Source organism: Schistocerca nitens, chromosome 10, assembly GCF_023898315.1.
Source record: "Schistocerca nitens isolate TAMUIC-IGC-003100 chromosome 10, iqSchNite1.1, whole genome shotgun sequence".
NCBI lineage: Eukaryota > Metazoa > Arthropoda > Insecta > Orthoptera > Acrididae > Schistocerca > Schistocerca nitens.
This window is the reverse complement of record NC_064623.1, coordinates 71,340,271-71,355,169: the sequence shown is the minus strand read 5'-3', so window position 1 is coordinate 71,355,169 and position 14,899 is coordinate 71,340,271. Positions and strand designations below refer to the sequence as shown.

Here is a 14,899-nt window from a genome sequence, read left to right as displayed (position 1 = left end):
TCCTGTCATTGTTATAGATACATAAAATGAAGAGATATAGCATGTTTACAAGAGAAATTATTTCTTTTTATGTTGTGAAGGAATCAATGTTTTTCACAAAAAATGAAAAATAAAATTGAATTTACTGTTGTAACCTGAAATGAGTGTAAAATGCTTAACTTAACTGAGGGGAAACAGAAAATAGGGCTTTGTACATGTGATATCCGAACTACAGACATAAGAGAAATAATATGACCAGCTGAGTCTCTCCCCTCTGCATCGCAAATGCAGAGAATTGCGTCAAGTAGCGGGTGCTGAGGAGTAAGCGTGGGATTGACGGTGTTGCAGAGGTGCCTACCGTGCTGGAGAGGGTGAGACGGGCAGTGCTGGAGACGCCCGCGGACCGCAAGAGCCGCTACCTCGCGCTGGCCGCCGTCTGCGCGGAGTCCGGCTGCCTGCCACTGCTGGCTGCGGCCCCCACCCTGCCGGAAGACCTGCTGGCTGCACTCCAGGACAGGACGCTCGCACCACACGTAAGCCTCACCTTCCCCTCTCTGTTTGGCTCTGGGTCAAATTGCTAAATGAGGGTAATCCCGAAAGCAAGGTCTCCAAAGTACTGGGGCCGCTTGTTTGCATGGCTGTTGGCCACACTGTATTTTTTCCTTGCTCCCTCCTTTCTCTACAGAAACCATTGCACATCCGCTGGGGATTTTAGCCTCGGCTTGGCAGCCGGTTTTTATAGAGCTCCTGTTAGCCACTACAGCCAGGTGTGAAGTTCACGCAGTTATCCAGTTTTTTAGTGCAAAAGGCATTAAACCGATCGACATTCGTTGACAGATGTCAGTTGAAGAGTCTTGAATGGGTGTCTAAAATGTCCACAAGTGGTGTAGAGAGTTTTCAGCTGGCCGTACTGAAATTTGTGATGAGGAAAGAAGCGGGAACCTGGGCTTTCCATTTCACACCTGAGATGAAACAACCAGCACGACAGTGGCGACATTCAGATTCACCCGAGCTGCGAAAATTCGAAATAACTCAGTCTGCCAGTAAAGTTGTTGCAGTTGTGTCTCGGTATTGGAAGCGGATATTGTTCGTCGACTTCACGGCTCCTGGACGACAATAAATGCCAACAGGTATTGTCAGACATTAAAAAGACTCAGACGGGTGATTGAGAACCGAAGAAGAGGAATTTTGAGCAAGGGCAGAAGCCTTCTCCACGACAATGCTTGGCCCCACATTGCCTGTCAAACTGTGGATCTTCTGCGGCATTGTGGATGGGACATAATCACTCATCCATCCTATAGTCCAGACTTAGCACCCAGTGACTACCACTTGTTTCCCAAGTTGAAAGAACACTTGGTTTGAATGCACAGGGGAAAGATGAGGTTTGATGCTTCTACAGTAGCATGGCAGCAGGCTGGTATGTCATAGGCAAAAACTGCTGTAGCATTTCCAGAAATGCAGCGATCAAAATGGCAATTATGTCAAAAAATAGAAAAATGTTCAAGCTTCAAACTGTGCCCAATTTATTGTACGTAAATGCTTCTTTATATTTTTTTAAAAAGTGGAGACCATACTTTTGGTATCACCTCATACAAGCATGTTTTCTCATGTCTGTTATGTATCATTAATTGTATGGATAATGAAGGAACTTTTCCCTAGTTCGATGCACACAGCTAGAAATGTTGTCCTATTATTGCTGTTTTTGGTACTGGTCTTCAGCCATTTAGGCATGACGTAGTACTAGTAGTAGTAGCCCAGTGCCATTCGAACTGTTTCCACATTCACCATACCCACTCTAGAGCTGTCTCGTATCCCTCAGCTGATCTTACAGCAAGATGAAATATGAGTGCAAAGTAGACACATGTAAAAATCAGTTTCATCCTTTTGAGGTGGGTATGACAAGTGCAACAGCCAGTAGGCATAAATAGCAAACAGGAGCCTTTAAAGCAAGAGAGTTATAAGCATGCATTTTCACCTTTTCACAGTGTGTTGGATAACACATTAAATTTCTGTCATGCACCCATGGAAATTCTGTTTTGGTGGCCCCGTGGGTGGTTGAGAAAGCACTCAGATGTTTGAGTCTGCACTCTTATGTATCTTTGATGATGGCAACACTGTGGGAACTTCTGTGTGATTTAATTTTAGTGAGATCCAGGTCTCATGTCATGTCCAAATTAAAACCACGATCACAGTTTGTTAAGTGATCTACTAATCCAATCTCTGTGGCCTTGTAGTCTCTAGAGTGGCACGTATATATCCACCGTTCTGCCACTGCTGCCTTGTCCAGATGTAACAAGCCAGTGTACTGCCAATGTTCAGTGCATCTGCCACAAACACTTCATGTTGTTTGACCAATACATGAAGTGCCCCAATACCCATAAGGAACCTGGTACACACTCGCATTTGGAATTGACGAGTCGTCCTTCACAGAACTGAGAAAGGCACCTGCTTTCTTAGCAGACTGGAAGACCACTTTGCACTGTGTTTCTTGAGGAAAGTGCCACCCTCATATTCATGACTGCACACCTGCACCTTGATTTCATGTGCAACGTCTTGCAAATCTGTTGCCATAAATATCCATTCAGTTCAAGATGCTCTTCAGGGGTTGGAGTTCATCCTGCACGGATTTGTAGCCTGAGACACTGTTTGCACCTCACGCCACTAAAAATATATCCAAACTTGGGGCAAAATAACAATAAGCAAAGCAATTAAATGTTCGATTAAGGAACAAACCGAAGTTCATTTGTAAGAATTGAGTCATAGTTACGGTATGCTGTTTCTTTGGTCAGTGTCAATGTAAGGGAGATCACAAATTCCACTAAGCTTTCTGGCAGTGTCTCCTTCAGAGCGAACTAGTACAAAGGATGACATGTTGAGTTGCATACAAGCATAGAGAAACGGCTTACACATTTAGCTAAAGGCCAAAGCCTTATTCAGAAAAGAAAACACACATACATTCATAGACACAAACAACCACACCTCTGACACGCGTGATCATCATCTCATACCCCATCAGAGGCCGGGCTACCTGTGAAAGCAGCCATGTCATATATCAGCTCTGCTGCAATAATTACACATCTTTTTACACTGGGGGACTCAAAATGGACTTTAAAACTTTGGAATATTACAGAAATTTTTTGAGATATCTTGCAGAATCAGTAGATGCGTCATTTTGTAGCAAACAACCTGAAGTTTGATTCACACAGTACATCAGAACGTCATTTCACCACCAGGAGTACCAGCTCAGTACACAGATAAAATGGCTACTTTCACTGATCTCCAGGCCACTGGATTTCTTTCTCTGGGGTTTCATTTAAGACTATGTGTATGTTCCCCCCCTAACAAACAACTTAGCCAACCTGAAGAATCGAACCTATGGTAACCTACTGTCCTCACCCTTCCATCCAACAGTTTCCACCCCCTCTGTCCTATCACCTCCTCTCCACTCATGTCTCTCACCCTCATTGTGTGTCACCCTCTACCGAAGCACCTGCCACCTGCCTGTCTTTCCCTTTCTCCTTTCCTGCTCCCCACCCTCCCCCCCCCCCTATCCCCCCCCCCCTTCCTGCCCCACAGACTACTGACACTGTGCCTGGTGACTGTCTTGTTATGCTTCCATGTACAAGGTGTACAGCTTTGCTTCCGACGTTTTTTTCCCAAACTTTTGAAGCTTTAATGAAATAAGTTGGTTACACATGTATCAATCAAGGTATTTTCTATCGCTGGCCACTACTTTCTCCCATCTTTCAGGCAGTGTACAAAACCCATGTTGAAAAAATTGTTTGTCTTTTGAAGCAATCCATGAATCAATCCAATTTGTGACTTCTTCGTGAGATTGAAAGTGTTGGTCAGCCAGGCCATGCGCCATTAATCTAAACAGGTGAAAGTCAGAGGGAGTAATGTCTGGAGAATATGGCGGGTGGGGTAGGACTTCCCATTTTAACGTTTCCAAGTACGTTTTGACCTCTTTTGCAACATGGGATTGAGCGTTGCCGTGCTGCAAAATCACTTTATCTTGCCTCTCGCAGTATTGCGGTCGTTTGTCTTTTAATGTTCTGCTCAAATGCATTAATTGCGTTCAATAATGAGCACCTGTGATTGTTTCACTTGGTTTTAACACATCATAGTACACGACACTGAGCTGGTCCCACCAAATGCAGAGCATGATCTTGGAGCCGTGAATATTCGGTTTAGCCGTCGACATGGAAGCATGGCTGGGAAATCATCATGATTTTTTGCATTTAGGGTTATTGTAATGAACCCATTTTTCGTCCCTGGTCACAATGCGATGCAGAAATCCATTCCGTTTTTGCCTCTGAAGCAACTGTTCACAAACACACAAATGCCATTCAATGTCTGTCGGTTTCAGCCCACATGGGACCCAAGTTCCTTCTTTCTGAATCATGCTCATAGCCTTGAGACGTTTTGAGATGGGTTGCTGCGTCACTCCCACTAACCGTGCCAATTCTTCTTGAGTCTGACGTGAGTCTTCACTCACCAATGTCTCCAATTCCACATCTACGAAAACATTCTCTCTTCCACCACTGTGCCGGTCTAAGATGTTAAAATCACTGTTCTTGAAGTGTTGAAACCACTCACGACACGTTCTTTCACTAATAGCGTCCTTACCATGCACACTTGAGAGAATTCGATGAGACTCAGCTGCTGTTTTCTTCATATTGAAATAAAACAGTAACACCTCCCACAAATACCAAGAATTAGACTCGTAAACTGACATTTTCAATCAAGAACAACTTTATGATAAGGACACAAATCGACTAATGTTTGAATAAGGTTATGTTGACCGAGGTCCAAGCTAACTGCCTGATGTCTGTGATCTGTTTCTTTCGACTGCTACTTACCGTTTCCGCTCACCCATACTCTACTATCACTTCCCCTTCCCTGCCCCCTCCAAATTGCTGCTTTCATTCCAAGTGACGGTTTCATTCCAGTCTGATTTGCCAGAGATGGCATACATGTGTGTGAGAGAGGTGTGTTTGTTTGTGTGAATAAATGTTGTGTTTCCTTTTCTGAAGAAACCTTTGGCTGAAAGCTAATGTGGAAGTGTCTCTTCATTGTGCCTCTCTTCAATTTAACGTGGCATCTTATGGTGGGTAACAATCTTTTTCTTTTCCTCATGTTGTTGATATTAGAATGTTTCCTTGGTCTTTTATTTCCCTAACACAGGTGTTAGGAATGGGCCGTTGAAACATTCCTGTAGTCTATCTGTAACTTCCATGTCTTGCTAGGTTTCTTGCTTCTCTCACTTTTTTTCACAATCACTGTTCAATATCAATGCTGTAAGGGTTCTGCTATTCAGTGCACTTGACTCGTGACACGGCTTCTCCTGTGTGGATTTTGATCTGTTGTATCAAAGATGCCAAAAGAGGATTTTCTTGTTCCAGTGGAATAATGCTCTTAGAGAAGTTGAACTCAATGTGTTACCTATAATGTACAACTCTAACTTCTCTTAATGAGCAGACAACTCCACTCAGCAGGTAGTAGCACCAGCTCGTGGCCTGCGCTGCGAACAGGACAGGATCTCTACAATTCCGACCTGCACAAACTGTCAAAAAACCTCCCGAAAGGGGAGGGGGGGGGGGGGTGCTTCCTGCTTAACGGATGAACATCCCGCATTGGCCAGTGGATACTGAGGACATGGTACACGTCATTCTGTGAATGACATGTTACACCTCAATATTCCAATCTGGAGTTTCCATTGTTTAACTTATTCAAAATATGCATTGTACAAAAATGTAGAACTGGGTGGCTACACTGTGTATTCAGCACAGAATGTGGATAGGTGGCTGTCACAGTAGCTGTGCAGTTGTACGATGTTCCGTATTAGTTAGCTCTAGTCTCGACTGTACTCGTTACGTAATTTAAGTTTTCCTGAGGACTTTCCATTTCTGTACTGACACTGTGGCCACCGGTGACACTGCCGCAGGTGATATCGGCATACGAGGCACTGATGCTGAAGCATTGGGAGGAGAGCCGCGGCTGTGGAGAGGAGGCAGAACAGGTGTGGGCGCGCACATGGGTGCGTCCACTGCTGCCGTCGCTCGAGGTGCCCGACGGAGCGGCAGCCGGCGCGGAGCGGTTGGTGGCGGCGGCAGCGCGAGCCTGCCCGGCGGCCTTCGCCGCCATCGGTGGAGGTGCGGGCGGTGCGGAGGCCGGTGGAAGTGCGCGGGCGGCGCTGGCGTGGCTGCGCGTGGCGCACCGGCAAGGTGCACTGGATGCGCGGCTGCGTGAGGGTGCCGGCCGACCAGGTCTCTGGAAGGGCGTACTGTCCTACGGAGCCCTCGAGGACGCACTGCTGCACGAGAATGAGGAGGTAAGTGGAGGGAAAATTGCCAACAGTTTTTGTATAATGCACTTGGCAAATTTGGTTACCAGGATGCCGAGTTTGGAAATGGGAGTTTCAGAAATTGACATTGAGTTTACTCCTACACCATCATTGTTAGATGTCTGGAACTCTGAGTGGTCCATCATGGACTCCCCAAATAAACTTAGGGCGATAAAGGAGACTGCGACTATTTGTCAGTCTTGCCTTCAAACATTTGCAGCATATCTGCTGTCCCTTGTCAGCTATGCATTGGCTGTATTCTCTAACCGTTGATGACTCTGTGTCCAAGATAACTTGCTGTGTCCTGTTGTTGTTGTGGTCTTCAGTCCTGAGACTGGTTTGATGCAGCTCTCCATGCTGTGTCCTTCATACCAAAAACTCCTCAATCCAGTTATAAATCTCATTCAGTATTCAAGATGATTGTACTTTTGATAAAAAGTGTATGGGTGGTATGAACTCAAATGACTTTCAGAAGTCAACAAATACTGCATCTACCTGACTGCCGTGTTCTGTCATAGGAGAAAAGTGCAAGTCAGGTTTCACATGATCAGTGTATTTGAAATCTGTGCTGGTTAGCATGAAATAGGTCAGTCTCTTAGATATTCCTCTTTACATTTGAGTTTGGCATATGCTCTCAGATTCTACAGCAAATGTATGTCGAGGATGTTGGACAATAGTTCTGTAGTTCACTTCTGTTGCCCTTCTTGTAGGTGGGCGTCACTTGTGATTTCTTCCAACCTCTGGGCACAATTTTTTGTTTGAAGGATCTTCGGGGTACATCTTAGGGAAATGGCAGCAAGGGACAGGAAAGGACACCAGGTGCAGTCAGTATGTATGCCTGGGGGCCTCATTCAATGTATTGAAAAGGCTATTCTGGAAGCCATTGAGGAACAGGGTGCAAGCAACTGCTGATTGTGGCACGTGCTCTAACAGAAGATATCTGTTGTTGGGCTCTGACATCGTACTTGGATTTTTGCAGTGATTGACAGAAAAGGTTGAGAAGACCAGAATTACATGTAGAGTTTCAACTAAGGTCACAATTTGCAGCATTGTCCCCAGAATTGATCGCAGCCTCTGGGTTCTGAGTCAAGTGAAAGGACTCGACCAACGACTTTGATGGTTCTGTGAAAAGCAAGGCTGCGACTTCCTGGCCTTGTGCCATGGGATAGAAAACTGTAGGGTGCCCCTAAATGGGTCACGTGTGCACTACACGTCTGAGACTGATACCTAGGTAGGTAGGGCGCACGCAACAGTTTTTTACATTAGGCGACTCTCCATCCAGTCCAGGTAACCCAGAAGTGTCACTGTAAGAGGGAAAGAAATGCCTCCCACAGGTGAGAGTATTTCCTAGTGCTTAACTGCCAAAGCATTCACAACGAAGTGCTAGAGTTCAAAGCGCTTCTGAAAAGCAATGACTCTTATGTAATACTAGGTACGGAGAACTGGTTGAAACCTGAAATTGATGGCAATGAGATTTGTGGGGAAAATTGAAGTGTATATCAAAAGAATAGGCAAATGGGAAATGGTGGTGTATTTGTCTCAGTAGTCAAGACACCCAAATCCACTGACATAGATATTGGAGCCGCTTGTGAGATTGTGTGGGCAAGATTCAGTATCAAGGGTAGGAATAAAATGGTAACTGGGTCCTTCTGTTGCCCACCAGACACATATTCTGATGTAACCAAAAACTTTAGAGAAAACCTAAATTCGGTTATACATACATGCCCCAACCATGCTGTAAGCATTGGTGGAGACTTCAATCATCCAACAATCAATTGAGAAAATTACAGTTTTTTTAGTGGTGGGCATGATCCTTTGAAACATTACTAAATGTCTTCTATGAAAACTACCTAGAACAGATAAACCCCATTCATGATGGTAATATATAGGATCTAATGGCTACAAATAGACATAATCTCTTTGGAGATGTTCACATTGAAACTGGTATCACTATTTGTGATGCATTTGTGGCAACAATGATAATCAGAGTTCAGAGAACAACTAAACAAGCAGAAGATACATATTCACTGATCAGCCGGAACATTATGACCACCTACCTTACGGCCAGTATGTCCAGAGGCCTTGGTAGGTTACTGTAGGGAGTTGGCACCATGTCTCCACACACACACACACACACACACACACACACACACACACACACACACACACATACAAAAGCACGCACGCAATTGCAGGTGAACACTACTCTATTCTGTACCTTCTCCCAAGAAAATGGGATGCCCCTAAGCTCCATGCTGTACTGTTTGCCATCGCCATAAATCCAATTATGGGTTGTCTCCTTCCTGGTGTCTCGGGCTCCCTCTTTGTCAATGATTTTGCGATTTACTACAGCTCTCAACAGACCAGTGTTCCTGAACGATCTCTTCAAGGATGTTTCGATCACACCCACTCGTGGAGCATCGAAACCGGCTTCCGATTTTCTCCCAGTAAGACCGTCTGTGTTAATTCTTGCGGAGTTTCATCCACCTTCCCTACATCTAGGCCCTGTTGACTTTTCGTTTGCAGATGTCACCAAATTCTTGGGACTTGTGTTTGACAGAAAACTGTACTGGTCTTCCTGTGTTTCATACCTTTCGGCTCGCTGTCTACGATCCCTCAACACCCTCCGTATTCTGAGTGGTACCCCTTGGGGAACAGACCGAGTCATCTTCCTCCGCCTATATTGCACCTTAGTGCGCTTGAAATTGGACTGTGGAAGCATAGTTTTTTCATCTGCATCGCCGTCTATTCTTTGGCGTCTAGATTCTGCCTTTAGCGTTTGGAGCTTTTTACACTAACCTCGTGGAGACCCTTTACGCTGAGACTGCTGAACCTCCATTGTCCAATTGGCGAGCTGTCCTTCTGAGTCATTACGCTAGTCATCTGGCTTCCATGCCTGCTCATCCAACCTGTGCCCTTTTTTTTTGACACCTCCTTGGATTTAGGATATGCAGACAGCCCTTCCTCTCTATTATCACCAGGAGTCTGCTTTCATCAACAGCTACATTCACTTTCCTTCCAATTTCCTAAAACTTTCTTGACAAATGGGGGTACAGCACCACCTTAGCTTCACCCTTGGACCGCCTTCTCTGTGACCTTTGTCAGCTTCCCAAGGATAGTATCCCCCCCCGTATAGTTTATCATTGGGCATTTGCTGCTATATGTGCACAAATGGAGGATGCCACATTTATCTATACTGACATCTCCAAGATCACCTTTGGTTTTGGGAGTGCCTATATTATTGACGAAACCCCCATTACATTTCGGCTTCCCAACCAGTATTCGGTTTTTACTGCAGAACTTGATGCTGTTCTCCAGGCTGTCCAGTACATCCGTTGCCATCAGGGTATACAGTATATTATATGCTCAGATTCACTCAGCTCTCTTTTCAACCTCCAAGCTCTTTATCCCGTCCACTCTCAGGTCCACCGAATTCAGGATTGCCTCCATGGGCTCCACTTGGGGGGCATCTCTGTGGCATTCCTCTGGATCCCAGGGCATGTTGGTGTATGCGGAAACGAGGCAGCCAATATAGTGGCAAAAGCTGTTGTCTCTCTTCCTTGGCCTGCTGTTTGCGTGGTTCCCTTTGCCATCTACAGAGTGTTTTATGTCATCATGTTGCTCTTTTATGGCACACACATTGGTCTGCACTACAGGATAATAAATTATGGGACATAAAACCTCTTCCCTACAGGATAATAAATTATGGGACATAAAACCTCTTCCCTGTTCTTGGACCTCTTCCTCCTAGTCTTGTCATCGAGGGGAGGTAATTTTAACTAGACTCTGGGTTGGGCACTATCTTTTTAGCCATTGACATCTTTTATGTGGCGATCCTCCCCCGTTTCCCCCCATTGTTCTCAATCGTGGATGGTGAGACATCTTTAACTTCAGTACCCCTATTTTAATCTGCTACATGCCCGTTTACAGCTGTCGTCTGATATATTTTCACTTTTAGCAGATGACACGCGCTCAGCCAATCATGTTCTTGAATTTATCAGTGTTAGTGAGATGACATTGGTCATTTGAAGCTCATTTTGGGGAAAACAACACACCCTTCGATAGCAACTTTCTAAGATTTCCTGTCGTTTTTAGTTTCCCTCTTTCTTGAGTTTCACCTCCATTGCTGCTGATTTAAATTTCAGCTTTTTACCCTTCACCAAGCCACAGAATGGGCACTTATGACCATAGCAATTTTACATCATTTGAAATGCAATTCAAAAACGCTCGCTCTAACTAAACAAAAGAAAAGCTGCACCAAACAAAGCGTTTAGCATTAACTCGGTGACTTCAATGAAAATGATAGTGACGGGGCTGCAATCAGGGACTCCCTATGCAGAACATGTAACAGTGATCTAGAACAGCATGAGTCAAATGAAAATGTAGAAATGGACAAGGAGAAGAGTAAAGATTGGCATGTATTTATAAAAACGATTTCACAGTAGTAAAATTTCCTACGAAAAAAAGGTTCAGATTTTTTTATTGGTAAAATTGAAAGCATCTCTAATGACACCTATGAAATGACGTTTGTGAGAAAGAAAGTACTTGATGGTATTGTTTATTTTGTATTTCCAGAAACTGGTGATGCAAATGTGATAGAAAGAGGCCAAATTATTTTAAAAATTTGTTCCAGAACATAGAAGGCTAGGTAAATTAATTTTTGAAGGGATAGATGATTGACATTAAGTAAATACTTTTCACATTGATTGTGACATTCAATAACTAAAACTTAATATTTGTTTGTCAGTTTTCGTGAATGCAAGTGTTTTTATAGCAAAAATCTCAAGTTTAATGTGCTTGTAAAAATTTGTTTAGTCTAGAAATTGTAAAATTTTGTTGCAAATACAGCAATATATTTTTAAGAAATCAGAATAGTGATCAGATTCACTCCACTGGACATCTGATTCTGTTCCTGCATACAAAATACAATGGTGATCGGATTCGCCTCAACAGGGGAGGTGACACCAGTCAGCAATTAACTTAAAATAATAACTGTAATTATAAACCAAAAATAACGTAAAACATGAATATATCATTATCAGGGTTGTGAAATTAATGTACTGAATTTTTATTCTCATATCACAAGAGTAAATGGATGGAAAAAAAAAAAAATGCTGTTTTTGATCGGATTACCTCATTTTACGGTATCTTAATAAGTACCCACTTCAGTGTATTAGTTTTCCGTTTTTTCTGTGTCTAACAGTCTTCCCACAAACACATAACAGAGGAACTTCGATTTTACGGTCTCCAATTTTATGTTTTTCGCCATAAATTTGTAGCTCCTCTGAAAAACCCGTAAGATCAATGTTAAAAATTCCTCGGTTGTACATTTCTTCCTAGTAAAAATATATCTAAAAACAAAGATGATGTGACTTACCAAATGAAGGTGCTGGCAGGTCGACAGACACACAAACAAATACAAACATACACACAAAATTCAAGCTTTCGCAACAAACTGTTGCCTCATCAGGAAAGAGGGAAGGAGAGGGAAAGATGAAAGGATGTGGGTTTTAAGGGAGATGGTAAGGAGTCATTCCAATCCCGGGAGCGGAAAGACTTGCCTTAGGGGGAAAAAAGGACGGGTATACACTCTCTCACACACACATATCCATCCACACATATACAGACACAAGCAGACATATTTCTTCCTAGTAAGGTTTACCTTGATTTTAAGTTCTTACCCCATGGCTCGCTGGACTGTGGAAGCATAGTTTATTCCTCTGCATCGCCATCTATTCTTTGGCGTCTAGATTCTGCCTTTAGCGTTTGGAGCTTTTTACACTAACCTCGTGGAGACCCTTTACGCTGAGACTGCTGAACCTCCATTGTCCAATTGGCGAGCTGTCCTGAGTCATTACGCTAGTCATCTGGCTTCCATGCCTGCTCATCCAACCTGTGCCCTTTTTTTTGACACCTGTTGACGTTCAATATGACTGAACAAGTTAAAAGTGGCTCAAGAGAGTGATGGTTCACTCTACAGGTGGTGTTGGAATTAAGGAAATATTTTAGGCCTTTGTGTGGAGAGGGGCGATTTGTAAGAGGAAATGTTGACATAATCCGTGATTGGTGTTGCCAACACAACTTCGCAACATTTAGCTTCACTGCACAATTATGATACAACTACTGCTAGGTTGCAGGGTAAATTTTTTGAGGACTTCTTACTTGCTGTTACACGTCTGTGATTTATCAAGAACTGATGAAATTCATTGCCACAAATTATTGTATAGACATTGTATTTTACTTTTAATTTCCTTCACTTAGACAGATTTTATGCAGAGTATTATAGAGGATTGTGATTTTTAATCATATATGCCAATTATATTTGTTTTTGCTTATATTTTGTGGGGGTTTTAACAATTTCCTCAGTTCTGCATTTTCCTTGTTTTGTGTTTTTAAAGTCTGGGCTACACAAAAACTTAAAATAGGGGTTTTATTGTACATAGTTAACTAACTGCCAACAACTGAGGCAGTGCTAGTATTTTCAGACCTTGTCTCACTTCAAAGATGTGTTAGCATATTTGTAGTGGTGGTTCACTAGCCTAAACTCGACACTGGTCTGGGCTGACAGGCCTCTGTTGACAGCATGATACCTCTGTAGTGGACAGCATATGGCGTCTTGAGGTAGGAGGCTCATTCCGATATATGAACAATGCTGCCATAATCTTGTGGGGATCTCACAAGTGTTCCAATAAACTGCTGGAGATGGACCTGTCTGCACACCGTGTCTTTCCTCTGAGACATTTCCAAATGTTTAATGATTTTATGCCCCTTCAAAGTGCAGCATCCATGTTAGTTCCTTGAAATTTAAAACACTGTCGACCATTTTGAGCTCTGGTTGCTTAAAGCTCAAATGTGGTTACAATTTACCTAGTTTTCTCTGAATAGAACGTAAAACCAGTTGTATTCACACATTTTTTAGCCTTGTGGTGATCACCTGTACTTGGTGAATTGTTGATTTAAGAGCAGATAAACAATAGAAAATTACAAAATTATCCACAAAGAATGAACGCCTAACAAGGGTTCCTGACTGTGACTGAGATGCCATTGATAGCTATTGCAAATAGTGTTAAACTTAACACACTGCATTTTGGAACTGCATTCTCATGAATAAACTGGTCTGATGTGAGTATATTGAAATGTATTTGAGGTATAAAACTATGCATATTTACCTGATGTCACTTAGCAGAAAAAGACAGCTGTGATACTAGTGGTCTTTACCCACTACAAGCGACACAAGTGAGTATAGATAAACGTAAATGCGTAGAGATGTACTTCAGCAGTGGACACTGAATGACCGATGACAACACTCAAACAGCAGTGTGCACGAGTTTTGTACTAACATTGATTTTCTGTTGTAGGTCTCATTTTAAATAGGGTTCGTGTGGTCATTATGTCATGATGAACCACCTCCACTGTCCTCTGGTTGACATCGCAGGCAGTCCTGGTCTAGATTCTCAGTGACCTCCTCAGATTTTTCTGTGGTGGAAATTTCTGGAATGGCATCTGCACAGCATTGTGAGACTACCTTGTAAAGTAAGCACTGAGACTGATAGGAAACCCACTGAACTGGCATCAAATACAAAGGCTCACACCAAGCTGATGCATGTACTCAGTTGGCGTTTATTTATTTATTTATATCATGTTGTAATCATTTTCATATATTTGTCCATCAACTAGACATTTTGCTTTCTGTTGCAGACGAGGATGTCAGCTCTCTCTCTGCTAGTCGAGGGCCACAGGTCGACGGAGCCGTTCTCGCCTGCGGAGCTGCAGCTGGTTCGGACCTTCCTACGGCACAACGTGAACGTGCAGGAGCCGTCTGCGCGCCAGCGGGGTCTCGCCCTTATCAAGAAGGTGAGCCCCCGAGTACGTGGTCGTGTGGTCGGTGGCAGCCTCTGCTTTCTGACCGTCACGTTGGATGACGGACAGCACAGAGCTAAATGTCAAACTCTTCTTCTGTATCTACATCTGCATTCTGAAAGCCAGAGAGCATTTTGTGTACCACTAGCACTTTCCCTCTGTGCTGTTCCACTCACAAATTATGTGCAGGAAGAGCAACTGTTAGTAAATTTCCGTGTGAGTTCAGATTTCTCTCATTTTACTTTAATAATCTTTTCTTTCACTATAGGTAGAATGTACACTCTTAGAACTTAACAGTAAAGCACATTGTGGTGCAAGTCCTTGGTTCACACCACGCACCTGGCCTTAATTTAAATCTACATCTACATCCATACTCCGCAAGCCACCTGTCGGTGTGTGGCTTAGCGTACTTTGTGTACCTCTATCGGTTCTCCCTTCTATTCCAGTCTCGTATTGTTCGTGGAAAGAAAGATTGTCAGTATGCCTCCGTGCGGACTCTAATCTCTCTGATTTTATCCTCGTGGTCTCTTCACGAGGTATACGTAGGAGGGAGCAATATACTGCTTGACTCCTCGGTGAAGGTATGTTCTCGAAACTTCAACAAAAGCCCGTACCGAGCTACTGAGCACCTCTGTTGCAGAATCTTCCACTGGAGTTCATCTGTTACCTGCGTAACGCTTTCGCGATTACTAAATGATCCTGTAACGAACCAAG

The 14,899-nt window shown here is 43.4% G+C and overlaps 1 protein-coding gene across 1 annotated transcript in view; it reads left to right on the top strand.

Annotated features, from left to right (window-relative positions):
* LOC126209879 (thyroid adenoma-associated protein homolog) overlaps positions 1-14,899 on the top strand; it is a 239,739-nt gene that overhangs the window by 77,404 nt on the left and 147,436 nt on the right. The window contains exons 9-11 of the mRNA XM_049939003.1: positions 328-512; positions 5,927-6,313; positions 14,024-14,179. Of these exons, the coding sequence (XP_049794960.1) occupies positions 328-512; positions 5,927-6,313; positions 14,024-14,179 (728 nt within the window). The remainder of the gene's footprint in view (positions 1-327; positions 513-5,926; positions 6,314-14,023; positions 14,180-14,899) is intronic.